Raw genomic sequence first — 17,475 nt, forward strand, 5'->3', positions numbered from 1 at the left:
CAGGATGACACGGAAATTAAATTTTTAAAATTGTTTTCATTCTTGCTATCCAAAATAACTGAAATATTTGTTACATAGTTTAGTTTTTATGCAACGTGTGTGTATATGAGCTTTACATAACATTTTACAGTTTGTATGTAGAGTGCTGTTCATTTGTTTCAAAATGTACTAGAGAGAAAACTAAATAAGAGTTGATTGTATTTTCCTGGGCAAGTGCAGACCACACTTCTGAACACCACTTGATGCTTTATTACATTTATTGCAGCCATGTCTTAGAGACAGCTGTCCATTCCACAAACACAGCACACATCTCTCCAGCTTCTCTCCTCGGCCATATCCACAATCTGGATCTGTTTCTACCTTGTCTAGCTCTGGGGGAAAAAAAGGAAAGTAGAAAATGCAGGGAAAATAGCATCAATCACTATAGCACTTCCCAATTTCTACAGAGGTTACAGACTTCTGAGATCTACTCTAAAAAATCTTTTACTAACGTGACCATGGATTTTAGGGAGCTTTGGCATCCCCTGCAAAAATGAAAATAAAAAGCCAAAACCAACCAACCAAACAACTCAAACCAGAGAAATCCACCCACAGACAACTTTAAAACAAATCTCTAAACCTGAACTAAAGCAGGCTGTGCCCATGGTGTGCACAGCCTTTGCAGACCTGAGAACAGAGCCTAGTGGGGAACACAAGTGAGCAACAGAAGGAACAAGCTCCCCCTGGGGAAATAGGATCAGATTTAAGTTTCCCACATGCTCCTGCCTAGGGAATCCCCTTTGAAGTTGCTGGCTGACACGACATCTGTTTCATGCCACAGCAGCAGCTGTAGGGTTGAAATCCAGACTCATCAAAACATACGTGGCTCTTGAATTCACTGGATTTGTTTTATACCATTTAATTCCTCCTCTGGTAAGGAGGCAGAAGAATATAAATTATAAAATTTAAATAGAACAATAAAACAACCTCCCTAAATTATTTTAAATTCTGGCACAATGAAGCTAAAAAAGGCAGAGGAAAGGGTGAAAAATCCAATAATACCTTCCTGACAAAAAATAATAAGTGCTCCCCTTGCCCCTAAAAAAATATACAACTAGAAATTACTGCAGCTTGTTATCCTTTGACTCAGCTTTCAGGTGAGTGTCAGCCCTAAAAGACAAAGCAAACAGGTTCAAAGAGCACATTGTTTTTTCACCATCAGCTATTTGAATTGTGGCTTGACCAGTACAGACCACAGGGAAAATAAAAACCCCAGGAAGACAGTAAATCTTTTATTTATAGTACACTTACATTTATGTCCTTACAATGATACTTTCATAAAGCTTTGGGCCAAAGTAGCTCAGTCAGGTGAACTCTGTGACTGATTCATGTCAAGATGCTTTAGCAAAGCAGAAGATTAAGTAAATGTTCAGTTAATATCACTGGCACACAGGTAAATAATTGATTTTTGTTATTTTTTACTATCAACATTTATGTATCTACAACAGGAAGTTTATTCACCTGCAGAAGAGTCCTCAGCAAAACCCAGTGCAAATTTGACCACATAGAGCCACAGAGCTTTGCATTCAATAGTTTATGTTTGAATAGTCTGAGGCTGCGTCCTAGGATATGTAAAAAAGGGAAAACATACAAATACATGAAACAATAACCTCTGTTCTGTACTACCCAGAACAAATTCAATACACAGGTTGTGATGTGATAGTGTCAGTCCTTCCCAAACTCTGCTGAAAGTCACTGGAGGTGATAGAAAAGTGCTTATAGATAAAACTAAGTAGAGTTGGGAGCTCATCGATTTGTTCACTAGCTCTTGTTAGTCACCAAAATGCTTCCTTAAAAATTAATTCCGAATACTTAATTTGGTGGCAGCCTCTTGCTAAAATTATACCACATTTCACTATTTTCTCAATACTTTGTTGTGATTTTCCTCAAGATTTTGTCAAGACTATCACACCTTGATTCTATTCCAAATAAAGCCATTAGAATTAAACCAACAGCAGGTTAAGAGCCCTGCAAAAGGAGTAGACTTTAGACTACTGTAAAACTTCCCCAAAAGCTGCTGATGAACTTCTTGGCAGTGTCAGCAAAAGGAAACCGAGCAATAGATGTTCATGGGAACCGAATTACTGCAAGTAATTCAGGTAAGACAAGACACATCACATGTTTAATAGAAATGATTTTTAACTAACATAGCTGCAGGTGAATTACTGCAAATGAGCTCATCAGCCCAGAATTTCTCTCTAAAATTTCTCTCTTTAAAAAAAAATCTGTAGGACCAAAGAGAATGAAAATTAGTGGGGGAAAAATGGATCCCACAGCTGATCGTAATGAATCTTCCAAAATACCTGTGGGAATGCTAATAATGTCACTGTCATAGTTTCTGCTAAAGCAAACAGAAGGTTGACTAATCAAACTGGCAATTTTGATCTGTTAATTGTGATGCCCTGAAGCTTATAACACTAAAAATAAACCGATTTTTTGTTGAGCTGGTTAAAAAGAAATAGCAACCCACGTGCATCTACAAAAATACCATATCAAGAAGATTGACATCAGCAGACATGCAGATTTTTCTTCCCCTGGGCACCAAACTGCTGATGTATGTACATGCTCCCTTCTTGGCATAATTGATTTTTCCCTTTCTGCTCAGTGGCACAGACTTGGAATTGCTGGTGTCACAGCCAGCATGAATATGCAAGTAAAGGGCACATTAGCTAGGATAATTCCAGACCTCCTTCATCTTGAATCCAAACTTGAGCCCAATTTAAAATAGAATATCAGTTGGTTTAAAACAGTCAATTTTAAAAAGCCTGAGATAAAATTAATATAAAGAGTGTATATTACATTAACATGCCTCTGTTGTTTTTTGCTGGAGTCAAAATCAAACTGAATTACAAACATTAAAAGCAGCTAAATGGGGGGGGGGGGGGGGGGGGGGGCGGGTTGTGCCTTTTCTGCCCTTTCTTTAAAAAAAGTGAGAAGGCTCCATCAGCTCCTGAAAACACACAAATGGCCATTTATATGTGACAAGTTTTAGCAGTTTCTCTAAGCAGAGAAGGCCCAGCCTACACCTTTCTCTGAGATCTTTTCCTTTAGTTCACTCTCTGATGAACTCTCTTCTGCCTTTAAATGAGCTGAGGTCCTCAGACTCCTGTAAGGGATCTCCTCTAACATCCTTAATGCAAAGCAGAAGTATCAACCCTTTATATTTGTATTTTATTTAATCAAAGCTGAATGACCCAGTTGTTTCCCAACTGAATGTACCTTAAATCTTAACCAGCAGGTAAGATAATTCCTATAAACAGATTTCTATGACTAGATTATCTATGAAAACCAGGAATCAAACAGACTACTAGTGAAGTTCTTTTGGCAGCAGTGCAAAAACAACCATTAAAATTTCAGTCATTAATTGACTGAGTACCAGTATCACAGGCAACTCATGTCAGGTTATGGTAAATCTGTTATTTAGGCACAAAAATACCTGGGGATTAGCATCATGTCCTTTCTAAATCCTGGGGAAGACCTTTCCTTTCAGTCCAAGGGGGAGCTACAGCACCGAGCATCAGGGAAAAATCTGTTTCACACTGCCCAGTAAAGAGTTATCCTCAGTGGTGTCACAAAGCTGACCTCATACCAGTGAAAATGCAATTTGCTCCAAAGATATAGAACAGAATTTTCACAACCAGTTTTCCCTTTCAGGTAGAACTAAAAGCAGGCATAGCAACAAACCACACCTTAAGCTGCTCCTGTATTTTCATCTTGATTTGCTTTTAAAATTGCTGGATACCTAAGGGGTAAAGCTGGCCAGGATCTCTTCTGCAAAACATTTTCAAAATGGAAAAGACCATTTTCAAACCACAATACCCATTGGCTCTGACAAAACTATTGTGTGGAAAGATTCCTCATGCCCCAGGTCAGAGAAGGAGACAAAGGCATGGTCAGTAATAACCACAGACTTCTGGCTGGCATGTTCAACCTTGCTTCAAGCTTATAAAGCTTTGCTCAGTTCAGAACCACTATTTGAAACTCATTCCTCCCACTCCCATCTGCTGCCAAGTTATTAATGTGCCATCAAGATATTCTGCAGCATGAATCTCTGAAATTTAGAAGCCTTCAAATTCATCTAAAAGTGGTTTGAGAACAGCTTTCAAATCTTACAATTTGTGTACAACAAGGAAATCTTGAACTCTTGTTCAGCCCTAGAAATAAGACCAGAACCCAAATGTTCCCTGCAGACAGCCACCTGTGGCTTTGAAGCTCTAACTACATTCTATTACTTAAATTATAAAGTCCTTCAAATGGTCCATACAAACATGTATCCATGTAAAAACCCTATCTAAGGCCATTGTTGGGGAGTTTAATGGCATTTCCTGGACAAATCCCTTAAAAGGGTTCAGTCTGCAACCAAGGTCATCAATTCATAAAACCCATGAGTAAAATGCACATTTTTAATATAGCATTGGTTTTTTTTGAATTCCAAATGACAGTATCAGCCTGCACATGCCTTAAAGTCTTCCACCATGGCAAGAAGCAGAACACTCTGCTGTAACTCTACACTTGTAAAGGTGGAAGGCATTCAGCAGGGTTTCTCTACTGCTCTGTGGGTATGATGGACCAGTGGAAGAGAACATAACATGCAAACACTGTCACTTTCTATACCCTGACCACTGGCAAGGTCTGGAGATCTCTGGGTAACAGTTCAGACTGCCCTCCAAGTAAACAAGGCTGGGGATAAACCCAGCAGTGCTTCAAAGACCTGAGCAATGTGCTGTATTCATCCTACTGTGTGCTTAAAAGGGTGGGAATGGACAGACGAAGACAGATCCTATGTTGGTATTTAATCAACACTATGAACAGTGCCAAACACAATTACGTTCACTTTCAGTGCCAGTTTCTGTGCCTTTGTCCCTCTTTGCTTCCTTCAGTGCACATTCTGGGGTTTTAAAGATTGTTGACACATTCTGTTAAATGAAACCGAATGTTTATTATTAACAGACTGGTGTGGAAGGTGACCAAGGAAGTGACTTGAGGAGCTTGACAATGAAAGCTCCAAGGACAACATTTCTAGGAGAGTTTGTTTATAATTGACTTTATAGCCTCAGATCAGCATTAATGGCACTTCTAATCTCTGACTTTTCTTAAGTACATTTTAAATACACACAGAGGCACATTTAAAAATATTTTTTTCCAAAATGCTGTTATGTAAGACGAGTGAAAAAAATTCAAATTTCTTCTTCCCTCTCCTTATAATCTTCACTCTCAAACTGATCTCGCCTTCATTTTCACCCTTTTTTGTTTGCTAAAATTTCTTGCTTTTACCAAGCTATTGACCAGCTATTTTCCACTGAGGATGAGATGTGACTATACTAAGAAACTGTATTCCAACACAATAAAGCAAAAAACTTACTGCCCAAATATAAAAAACACACAAAGTAAGCCCAACAGCGTGAAAAATATCCTTATCAGCATCTCACAGCTGAATACTAATCATACTCACACACTGTAAGCACTGAGGGCACAGTGGGATTAAAAAAATTTATCAGTCCAAAGTGTCCACAGCACAAAAAGCAGGAATAACACCCAAATACTGCAAATGTTGTTAATCATAAGATAATGGAATGTGTGAGGGTGATGTTAGACAGTGTGAGAGACTGAAGCAACCTTGAAGGTTGAGACAGTCACGGCGTGGCTGCTGCTGACTCACTCTGCAGCAAGATGCTGCTCTGACCAGCTCCAGTGAACCACAGCAGTGTTGCCTCAAAAGAAAACTACACAAGGAGTACAGGCTCTGCTGATTAAACTTGCCCCGGGGTCCACCCACCAGTAGCATGAGGCAATGCCTGATGGAAACACGTTCAAAATGCAAGCAATTTGCTGAGGAACAGGAGTTACATAACTACAAAAACAATTAGACCTCAGAGAGTTTCTGTATCAACAGATTTCAACACTCAGAATATAGATAGCTAAAGGTCATCATCCATACTTTACAGGAGGGGAAATGAAATAAAATGATGACATGATTCATCTGTTACATGCTGTACGAGATGAATTTAGGCCTCCAGCTCCTCTGGTTTGTAAAAACTATCTTTCCAACAAGACTGCACAACCCAGTGTCCCCAAAACCAAGCATCATGTATCCTAGGACAGGAAAAAAAAAAGACATTTCACTGAACTTTTATCCTAACACACTCCCCCCCAACACTTATATACACATACCTAGGTATGTGTATAAACAAGAAATATACACACATATCCTCCTTTACATATACACACAAAAAAAGTCGAAACAGACTCAGCTGGACTACTAAATGGAGAAATATGGGAAAACAGTATAGATATGTGTCCCAGAGAAGAGAGAGCAAAGTTTTCCTTAATTCTGTTGGCATGTTTCTTAATTCCTCCATTTCTTAGTTTCAGTGACAGGATAGATCTAATTTCTGAGGTCAATAAAAACAACAGAACTCCAAACAAACAAAAAGATCAGGAGTTGTTATTACAACAGATTGAATCTGTGACTAGAGCTCAATTAACTAGGTATGTTTTGCTAAGATTAATGGACATATTCTTTTACAAGTCTCAGCAAATGTTTGAGTAAGGTGGGAAAACAGATTAGCAGAGAAACAGAATGAAATCCAATACCTGTTTTTCATGCATACTTATTTACAGGCTTGCTGGTGTTGTTCTTAGCCATGCTGGCATTGCTCTTAGCCATAAATACCACATGAGGTATTGAAAGATACTCATAGCATTCAGAAAGAAATATTATCATATTATACAGTGATAGCCTACAAATACCTTCTGCTTTTGATAACTTTTATAAAGAGCTTCAAGAGATTGGATTAGGGTTGAGACTAACAGAAAAGCAGATTTGGCGGGGAAAGGGGGAGGAACTGTGACTTTTCTAGTAGTTGTTTAAAAGAAAAACCTCATTTTCAATAAGGAAAATAATTTTTACAGCAGAACTGTAAGAATTCAGAAACCAAGAAGGGAATTTAGTAAGCAAGCAGTGAAGATGATGAGTGGATACACATCCTTCTAAAATTAATGTGTGTTTAGGATGGATGACACAGCTTTGTCCTCAATTTGTGAGCAATCATGAATCTATTCCTTACACTCCTGTAAAGGAGTACGTGCCCACCTACCCAGAGTTGGCGTATCTACCTCCAAAAAGGCTTTTCCTACATTAATCACCATGGAAACCAGCGAAGGCTTCTGCTCAATATTCAAACAGCAATTAAATAAATAATTTTAACAACAAAAATAAATGCAATTAGTGACTGGAGACAAGGTAGCAACTGATAAATTTAAGTAAAATGAACAACAGGATAGGAAAGATTTGCTGGTGTGGGAAAAGGCTGAAAAGAGGGCAGCACTCAGCTGGTTCTGGGTACAGGTGAGGGACTGTGAGGCAGCTGGATCCACCTCTGGAGCTTTTCCATGGGAGATCAGACTCCAGACAGGAGCCGTGCCCGTGTGTGACACACCGGGGGCTGTCCTGTGTCACCCCCCGGCTCGGGACAAGCCCGGGGCTGTCACATCAGTGGCTAAAGGAGAGAAACAGCTCCGGCCGAGAGGAGAATAAGAGCAGTTATCAGTTTTCAGTGGGGAGGGCTGGGCTGGGCTGGGCGGCCGCGGTTCCGGAGCAGCGCGTTCTGCGGCTCTGATGGGGCGCCCCGGGAGCGCGCCCCGAGCACCGGCACAGGCGGCGGGAGCGCGCACGGGCCCGCGCACCGCCGGGCGGGCTGGGAGCTGGAGAACCTGAGGGTATCTCGGGGAAAAAACATAGAAAAAAGGAAAAAAAAACCAAAACAAAACAAAAAAACAAAAACAAAAACAAAAAAAAAAAAAAAAAAAAAAAAAACAAAAAAAAAAAAAAAACAAAAACAAAACAAAAAAAAAAAAAAAAAAAAAAAACAAAAACAAAAAAAAAAAACAACCAACCAAACAAACCTCCTCGACAAAAATAAAACAAGCCCAAACCAAAACAAAAACAAACAAAAAAACCCACAAAAACCAACCAAACAAAAAACCAACCAGACAAAAAAAACACCCTAAAAAAACCAAAACCAACAACAAAAAATAAACCAAAATCAAAAACAAGCAAACCCCCCCAAAACCCCAAAAAAACCCAAAAATAAAAAACCAAAAACAACCCAAAAAAAACCCCCAACAACAACCAAAAAAACCCAAAAAAACCTCCAAAAACCAAAAAACACCCAAAACAAACAAACAAAACCAACCAAAAAAAACCCCCACAAAAACAAAACCAAAAAAAAATCACCAAAAAAAACCCCAAAAAAGCCAACCCCCCAAAAAAAAAATTTAAAAAGGCGAGGGAAGGAGGAGGCAAGGCCGTAACACCCCGCAGCCGAGGCGGAGCGGGAAGCCCGGGCTCTGAGGGCAGACAGGGCGGCCGGGGCTCCCCCGGGCGCGGCGCCGTTTGAACGGGCCCCGCCGCGGCTCAGCCAACGGGCTGCGGCGGCGGCCGTGACGTCAGGGGGCGCGGCGGGCGCGCGGCGCGGCGCGGGCGGCGGCGGAGGAGCCGGAGCTGTCACAGCGCGGGGCCGCCACACCGCGGGGCCGCCGCCCGCGCCGCCGGCACAGCGCGGCGCCCAGGAAAATGAGGGTAAGGACAAGGGGAAGGGGAAAGGGAAGCGCCGAGCCACCCCGCCCGCCACCTGCGGGCTCCTGAGCGGGAATCCCCCCTCAGCGTGGAAAGGCGCGGGTGGGTTTGGCGCGGAGCTGCCCCTGAGGCGGAGCCGGAGCCCCGCGGGGGACAGCGGAGAGCGGCCGCGGCCGGGCCGGGCGGGAGGGCGGCAGGTGCTGCCGGGGCTGAGCCACAGCGCTCTTCCCGCCCTGAGAGAGCCCTGGGATCGCAGGTGGCTCTGCCCGGCGGTGGCTGTGCCCTCCCGGCAGGGACACAGCCCTGAGAGAGCCCCAGATCGCGGGTGGCTGTTCCCTCACGGCAGAGACAGCCCTGAGAGAGCCCTGGGATCGCAGGTGGCTCTGCCCGGCGGTGGCTGTGCCCTCCTGGCAGGGACAGCCCCGAGAGAGCCCCGGATCCCGGGTGGCTGTGCCCAGGGCTGTGACTGTGCCCTCCCTGCGGGGACAGCCCCGAGAGAGCCCCGGGAGCGCAGGTGGCTCTGCCCAGGGCTGTGGCTGTGCCCTCCCTGTTGGGACATAGCCCTGAGAGAGCCCCAGATCGCGGGTGGCCGTGCCCAGGGCTGTGGCTGTGCCCTCCCGGCAGGGACACAGCCCTGAGAGAGCCCTGGGATCGCGGGTGGCTCTGCCTGGCGGTGGCTGTGCCCTCCTGGCAGGGACAGCCCCGAGCGAGCCCCAGGAGCAGGTGGCTGTGCCCTCCTGGCAGGGATAGCCCTGGGATCAGGGGTGGCTCTGTCCAGGGCTGTGGCTGTGCCCTCCCTGCGGGGACAGCCCCGAGAGAGCCCCAGGAGCAGGTGGCTGTGCCCATGAGGTGGCTGTGCCCTCCCTGCAGGGACATCCCCGAGCGAGCCCCAGGAGCAGGTTGCCACCCCGGGATGCGCCAGCCGGCCCCGGTGGGAGAGCCGGGGAGCGCCCCAGAGGGGGCTTTAAAAACCAGACTGATGCGACATTGAACATTAAAGGAGTGTAAAAGGCTCGCTGGCAGAAGCGGGGTGCGTTTCCCGCTAAAGCGTCGCTTCGTTTGATGGTTAGAGTCGCTTAAAAGCCCTGTGCAAGTTGGCGTTATTAGGCAGGAGTGCTCATGGCAGCCAGACCATCCTGAGAGGCGGCGAGGGGCTGTAGTGCTGTGGACCTTAAAAGGGAAAAAAAGCAAATTGCTGGAGAGTTACATAGTGCAGATAGCAAAGCCGTTGGCTCCAGCGTGTGCTTCAGCCGTTTTCAGTGCCGTGTACTGCAAAGCTCAGGACTGATAGATAAATCTGTAAAATACTGAGTAACCTCCAAGCACTTTTGAGCAGAACTGTCATTTTTCATTTCTTTTGATATGACTTTAGATCCTGCATTTTTCTATTTTATTGGACTCTGCGTCCTGAACTTGTGAAACCGAACTCCATTCCTCACTGTGGTCTCCCTAGTTGGGATTAAACAGCTCCTATGTTTAACTTAGAGGGAATTACACTTCCCTTATATCTCTTATCACGTATGAACCCAATGGTCTTTTGGTAAAAGCCACGAAACAGTTCTACTTATCAGCTTCACACATAAGTAAATCTGTCACTGTGATAAACAAGTTCTGTTAGTGCTGGTATTTTTTCCTCACAATGCATCTAGCATTTATCAGTGCCTAAAGAGAGAAAAATGTTCTGTGTTCCAGTTGTAAACGTGAATGATTGACTTGGGAGAGTTTGAGAGGAAAAATGTGCCTTGCATTAAAAAACTGCTCAGGACAAGAATTAAGGGTGAGAGATGAGCCCAGTTAGAAACAGCTGTCAGGTTAAAGGTACCAATAATGGCCTAATCCTTTTCATCCCCATAAGTGCTTTTCATCTACATCAATATCTTGTCTCTTTCAGAGGCAGCGAGACAGCAGCTCAGGAGTTAACGCTGCCTTCTTTGCACTTGATCTCCAAAACAGCCTTGACTGTTTCAGCAGCCAGGGGGAACTGTTTTGATGCTGAATAGCATTTGCAACCTTTACATACAGTAGCAGGATGTTTTGTTTAGCCTTCTGCATAGATTTAAGCTGCAGCCAATTTGAAACAAATAACAGATCCCCTCTAGAGTTTACTCAGAGGCTGTGGTACTGTGGGACAGCTGTGGCCAAGGGAAGGGAGGGAGGTGCAAAACTCAAACCTTCATGTGGTTTTTTGTGTTGCAACAACAGGTTTGTGTCCTAAGCAAAGGTCTCCAAAGAGACTGTTTAAATTAGACTTGTATATTACAGTTTATGTCACAGTTCCACCCAGTTCCTGGTTTCATGTTAAAAAAAAAAAAAAAAAAAAAAAAAAAAAAAAAAAAAAAAAAAAAAAGGCAATTTTGATCAGGCAGGATATCCCCTGCTGTTTCCAGTGCTATCTACATGCAGAAGATGCACTTGTGGTGAGACCTGGAGTACATCTAGCTACAGAAATGGTGAAGGATTTATCATCACAAGTGAGGTATTTTGGCCAAAGATCTGGCTTCAAAATGAGTGAAAATGAGGACATCAAGGCTTGTTTGTTTGTTCAGTAAGGCACCACTTCAGTGTCTTGGAAATTCAGAAAGCATTCTGTGTTTTCATCTCTGTCTAGTTTTATGCATAAAGAATCAGGGAAAAACTGGGCAGAAAGAAGAAAATCAAGTGCAGTGAGGAAAATTCTTACAGCTCGTGCATCTACAGCCTCAGAGACAGCTTAAAGTGCATTTCAAATGCCAAAGCCAGCCTGCAGATGTGTGACTGCCTGGATTCAGAACCCAGCCTGAATGCTGAGGCTGCCTTCAGTCAAATCTGTAATTGTGTTTAATGTATGCCTCTGTAAAACCCACACACAAGACATCCTGGAAGAAAGCTTAACCCTCTTCTCCCTTTCTTTGCTGCTTCTGCAGGAAACTATGCCCCAGACGCCAATATTTTCCAGCATGCTTGGTTCCAGTTGTAGTGGGCAAGTGCAGCCAGACATGGGAGAGAGATGTGTGGACCCTGTTTATCAGGATGGGAACCTTGTTTCCGGATCACTGGAGGCCTTGATAGAGCGCCTGGTGCCCACCATGGACTATTACCCAGATGTAAGTAGCCACCAAAAGGTGTTTTACTGCATTTGTATCTGGATTGTTGCTCTTTCATGGAATTCTGCCTCTGTCTGATTCAAGATTGAGATGTAGACTAAAGACGGGTTTATTTTACTGGCCATGTTCATTCATTAAAGATGCTGCTCAATAGGGAAATTCTGTTTCTAAATGAAAGCACTTGTTAGAAAGATAAAGCCATCTTGAACTCAAATGAGTGCCTTAAGAACCAATTAAAAGCAGCATTTGCCACAGAATTTTCATACTTCTAAGCTGCTTTAGCTCTAATGCAGCCAAGATTAACTACTAACCAGCTCTTACCTAGGGAGGCAGACCTGAAAACAGCTTTTGTATTTTTTTTCCCTTGATTTTCTATGCATATCATAGTTAGGCCATGAGAAAAAAGAAATCACAACCCAAAATAGATTTTAATTAAAATACTCTCTTTCTAAAGACATTTTAATGGGCCAGTGTTGTAATAATGTATGTTCTTGAGCCTGAAAATGATTTTGTAACTGGTTGAACATCTTCAGTGCAGTCCTCAAAGTGAATACTACCTATATATAACTCTGTAAGAATCTGAACCTAGGATATTAAGATATCACTTTATCACTTAAAATTACTCCCTGTGCCCATTAACAAAAGATACTATTGAAACAAGTGGCCAAAGATCAGAGAGTCTGTGTAACTTCTATTCTATTTGAGCTCTGAAAAAGCAGCAGCTATGTCAGAAGTATCCCAGCACTTGGAAAAACTCATAAGGGAGCAGGAAACTGCAATCACTATTAATTTGTATGTCAAACTTAATGTTTATTGTAGTGGGCCATGCTATATATCTTGTATGTTTCTCAGTATAATTTGTGTAGAACATTTTATTTTGATCTCAAAAAGGGACTCTCCATGTGAGAGTTCAGTGGGAATGTGCAGAGTTGCCATCAGTCATCAGCATGGGATTAAAAAGCAAACCCAGCATGGTTTACTATTCCAGTTCAGAAGTAAACCTTATATTTAAATATGGCAAACATACAATTGTGCTGCCAGTACCAAATCCTTTCTAAGACTTGAGGGATAACCATTGTTAGACATTAAATCTCCATTCCACACCCCCAAATACATATTGTAGAACAGATGCACAGAAGAAAGAAGTGGGTAGAGCTGGTGTGGCTTTAGGCTGATCCAAGGACTTCCTTTCCTTGTCTTTTGTGTGATGCTGGAATATGGTTACTTGTTACTTGGATTTCAGGAATGTAGCTACTGTTTTTTTAAGTAGCTGCTAATGCACATCCTTTATTATACCTTGCAACATAGAATCTATTTATGACGCAGCTACTCTGAAGATTATTCTATAAAGTGAGTGTTACTTAAGGGGTCTACAACTTCCTTTGGAATTCTGCTAGTTTCCATGGTGCTGTCCCTTCATATCCCACACAAGTTTTGTGCATTACAAACCAAGCAGCCACAGACCCCACCCTGCAAACTGCAGTTTAAATAGACAGCAAGCTCACAGCTGAACATCCAACAGGAGCAGTCAAGGGTAACTCCAGAGAAAAAGAGAGAGATGGACAACAGCATTGAACCAAATTCATCTCCTCTATGGCACAATGCATACCTTTAGTTAAGCTGGATCACCCAATTTACCTGAAAGGATTAATTAAGAGTAGATAAATAAGCTCTGAACAACATAAAGAAGCAGCTGTATTTGAGTCATCCTCAAACCCAAGTGTTCTGTTTCCCTTCAGTTACATGTTTATACTTCATTTCGCTCATTTGTGGTTTTAGGGGAGTTGCCACAGGGGGTTAGCCACTGAGGCTGATGTCCTGTCAGAAGAGTAGCCAGTCAAGACAGAAGTATCAAAACCTCTTAGTTTTATGTCTCTCGCTGCTCATCCACAGAAAGGCAGCAAGGTATCACCAACTGATTCTCACCGAGAGAAGCCAGTGCAGTATTGGAGTAGAGGTTACCTTAGTTTCAGAGTGACACATCCAAGTTTCCTGGTCACTACCTTTGAGCACAACACTCAGAAGGCTCTGCCTCCTGTGTGCACATCAAGCTTATGACCACAGTAACCTTCTGGACAGAGAAAAAGGGAGTGGGGGAGAGAGAGAGAGAGAGAGAGAGAGAGAGAGCAAACACACAGTATCTTTCTGTGCTGGTAACAGAGGCAGAACAAAAATGTGTTTGTCATGTTGGCAGAACACGAGCCAGGCAAGGGAGGACAGGAAAGATAAGCGCCTACATTAGTGCGCTGCTCTTTTGAGTCTTGTTTGTGTGCAGGGACCAGCTCTGCACATAGGAAAATGTATACTCATGAGACACACGAGTTCAGGAGGTTAGGAATGGAATGTACCAGTCTGCAACCCTTGTGCCCAAGCAAGAAAATATTTGAAGAAAATATTTCACAAACACGGAGTTCCAGAATGAGCAGTGAGTGCACACAGAGAAATTTTATTTTCTTTTCCCCTTCTTCGAGAAGTCATCAGTGCATTCTTGGGTCAGAGAGTAACAATTCCTTCTTTAGTCTTGTGCACTCACGCTCTTTTTTTTCTTCTTTTTTTTTAATATAATTCAGCTCATCTCTTAGCAACAACTTTAGGCACTAAAGGAATCTGGCTTCTTATTCTCTTGCAAAGCACAAGCCCCTTTTGTGTCTACTTAGGTTCTCCCAAGTGCAGAAAGGATTTTTTTTTTGCCCCCCCTCCCAAATACCTGTCACTTTCAGGATAAATGGAGCTTTAACTTTCACTCTTATGGAAGCATTTTTTAATCATTCTATATCAAACCAGCTAGCTTCAGAGCTAATTTTCCTTCTCCAAACCATCCTCTTCATGGCTAGAGGATTGCCTGAGAGGCTGTAGGTTTTTACACTGTTACAACATTTAGCCTGTCTACAGTAGTGCAGATTCAGCAAATTACAGAAATCCTTGATCTAGGTAAGGCATATGACATTAGAATGAAATTTTGACTATCCAAAATAGCCCCTGAGACCTACCACTAAGCTGAAATGTATGGCTTAGTTCACTCTGAAATTTCTTTATTAGATAAGGAGTGGCCACTAGCAGAGAGGCAAGGAAATGGGGTGTCAGTACTGCTGTCGTTTTTAATTTGGTTCTTAATTGTACTGTCCATGTCTGTAATAAAAGTGTCAAGAAACTCCTTGATTTGATACCAGTGTAGTGTGTATCTTAATTGACCACAATGGAACAATTTTGTTTCCCAAAGTAATGAACCTAGTTCCAGTTAAATGACTTAAAAATGGAATAAAAGTACAGCAGATGGATTCCAGAAGGAATGATAATTTGATTCTAAACCCTACAAGTTTGATGTTGTTTGAAAAAGCATTGCATGAGTCCAGTTCCAGCTATTCCTGATCACAGAGACCCATCAGCAAGCCTAAAATGGAAAGTACACACTGTCATGGCCTGTATCATCCTGCATCTTTCCACTTCAAAACTTTAATGAACATCCTATAAAGCATTATTAAAGAAACCAAACAAAAGCACAGATCCATCCGTGTCACGCTTTTTTCTTGCTGTGTGATGACAGCAGGGAAATGATGCTGTGAATGGCCATGTCTCAGAGTCACTCTGGATAAACCCTGTGCCACATCACACACACTCCCACCAAGGAGACCAATGCTGGAATTACTGTGAGAAGCAAAATTACATCTTTGCCTAAAAGAATGTGTTCCAGATTATCAGAGCAGAGGTCACTGCCAGGGCAAGTGTGGCTTAAGTTGTGGTTCCCTGCTACTGACACAGACAGAATCTTTCAGACAGCCCCTCTCAACTCCCAAAGCAAGAATGTGGGAAGGGATCAAAGTGTCAAATCCTTTTTTTTTTTTTTTCACCCATCTCATCTCTAAAATGCAAAATACAGTAAAAATTGAGGGCTGCTTCAAGTCTTCAGTGCAAAAAAAAAATAATTCACACAACCCAGTGACACACCCAACAGCTGAATTCCTGTCCCACACAGTCCAGACTCACAGTTTTAAGTTCTGGGACAACAGTGATAGCAATGAACACATGAGATGGGTAGAAAGTCTATCAGAGGATATCTAGGCATAGTTAAAGACACAAATCTCCCAACCCAACCCAGTTCTTTCATTGCTCTCATTCTGAGTAGGGAACATGCCAGTTTAGGAATCATTCTTGTATGCACAGGAATAGAAGATCTGATGTGTTGTCAATAACACGACCAAGTCATCTTTTGTGACTCAGGTTAATTTTTCAGCCTAATTTTAGTGCCCATCATACATCACATACACTAACCACAGATTTTTATAGAATTGATGATCTTCAGGTATTTGTCATCATAAATCTAAAATAAAGTCTGAAGTTCTGGAGAGACATGAAATATCAAACAGAAGCCAAATTTCTCAGCTTTCCAGGCACACACTTGTGGGGGATGTTTGCAGCTGTGCCATTAAGGAGGGAGGCCTTGCTGTCAGTGTCCTGTCACTGCCCTGCCCAGCTGCTCAAAGGCACCAACAGCTCAATTGTGAGGTGGCCCCATGGGGCACCTTCTGTAGGCATCAGTGGAAGGAGCCTGACCCAAACTGCCCCTCCACTTAGCCCTGCACATCCTCTCTTCTTCCCTGAACAACCAACAAGGCAAAAACTACAACTGAACTCTGGTTTTGCTTGTACAGAACTAATGCTGTTCCTCATGTAATACATGAACCCCAGAACTAATAAGATCTTCAGGATCAGAATGAGCCTCTTAAATGCCTCTGCTGTGTCACATTCCATTCTGTACTTTCATTAGCTTCCTTCAGAAGCTCAGCACAGAGTTGTGTGTTTAAATAGATGTTTAATCTATCACTCACTCCCAGAACACACTGTGACTTTTGGTTAGTCTTATTTATTTTGTTTTTAAAAATTCCTTTTTCCGTGATATTTGGTGCTTAGTGCTAAATTTGTGTTATAGGGCACACTGAATACTAGAGAAGTGAAAACATTTTTCATTAATAGCACATTTTGCTCTGATTAGAGAGAAAAACCACATAACCTCTTTGGCGTCATAAAGATACCATCCTTGTTTAATTATAAGCTTGTTTTAGAGACTGCAAGCTGCAGAATTTGGTAGCTGATAGTAGAGATACCATATTTTAGACAACTGGTCCTAAGATTTTTTAGCTGTCTTAATTTACTTGCTCAGCCCAAGGTGGTACAAGCTCACATTGACTATTTAAATGCACTTGTCTGTGTCCTGCAAAGTCACATTACTAAAACATGGTCAAAGGAACAGGGCACATTTCAAACATAACAAAGGTTAATTGAAATACAATGTCAAGGAGATCCCCTATAATTTCCCAACTCCAAATTTTACCAGGAAGCCTAAGGGAAAAAATGGAATTACTTATGAGATGCTGCTGTCATTAGTCAGGCAATTACAGTCCAATATAGAAGACCAGCTTCAAACACTGGACCAAGACTAGGACAAAAAAAATCGTCCTCACTTCAATTAAACTATCCAGAATATGATACAATAGATACATGTCCAGGGTACCACACAGTGCATCACAGCTTTTAAATTACAAATGAGAGGCTGTTTCTAATGGGAGATCATCATTGTTGGTATTTATTAGCAGTGTTCATATTCAAAAGACTCTGAAATAAACCCCAAATAAATAAAGTCAGGCATAAAACTAAATTATTGTCCTGTGCCCCCAAACTAAGTGAAAACTTTTGTCAGTGACTGTGGGGAGATAGGAATGAAAATCCCCAAACATGAAGAAATTACAGCTGTGGTTTGGAATACATGAAGCAGTTTCC

General features: G+C 42.3%; 1 protein-coding gene across 4 annotated transcripts in view; it reads left to right on the forward strand.

Annotated features, from left to right (window-relative positions):
• The window catches only part of RASGEF1A (RasGEF domain family member 1A), a 147,366-nt gene that overhangs the window by 112,166 nt on the left and 17,725 nt on the right, over nt 1-17,475 (forward strand). For 3 of the 4 annotated variants that reach the window (XM_083866865.1, XM_083866862.1, XM_083866863.1), the window contains exon 2: nt 11,521-11,700. In XM_083866865.1, coding sequence (XP_083722991.1) covers nt 11,527-11,700 — 174 coding nt within the window. In that variant the 5' untranslated portion in view covers nt 11,521-11,526. Of the gene's footprint in view, nt 1-7,485; nt 8,621-11,520; nt 11,701-17,475 lie in introns of those variants that run through there. The other variant, XM_083866864.1, reaches the window with a different exon arrangement.

This window comes from Zosterops lateralis, assembly GCF_965231275.1.
Source record: "Zosterops lateralis genome assembly, chromosome: 8".
Taxonomy (NCBI): domain Eukaryota; kingdom Metazoa; phylum Chordata; class Aves; order Passeriformes; family Zosteropidae; genus Zosterops; species Zosterops lateralis.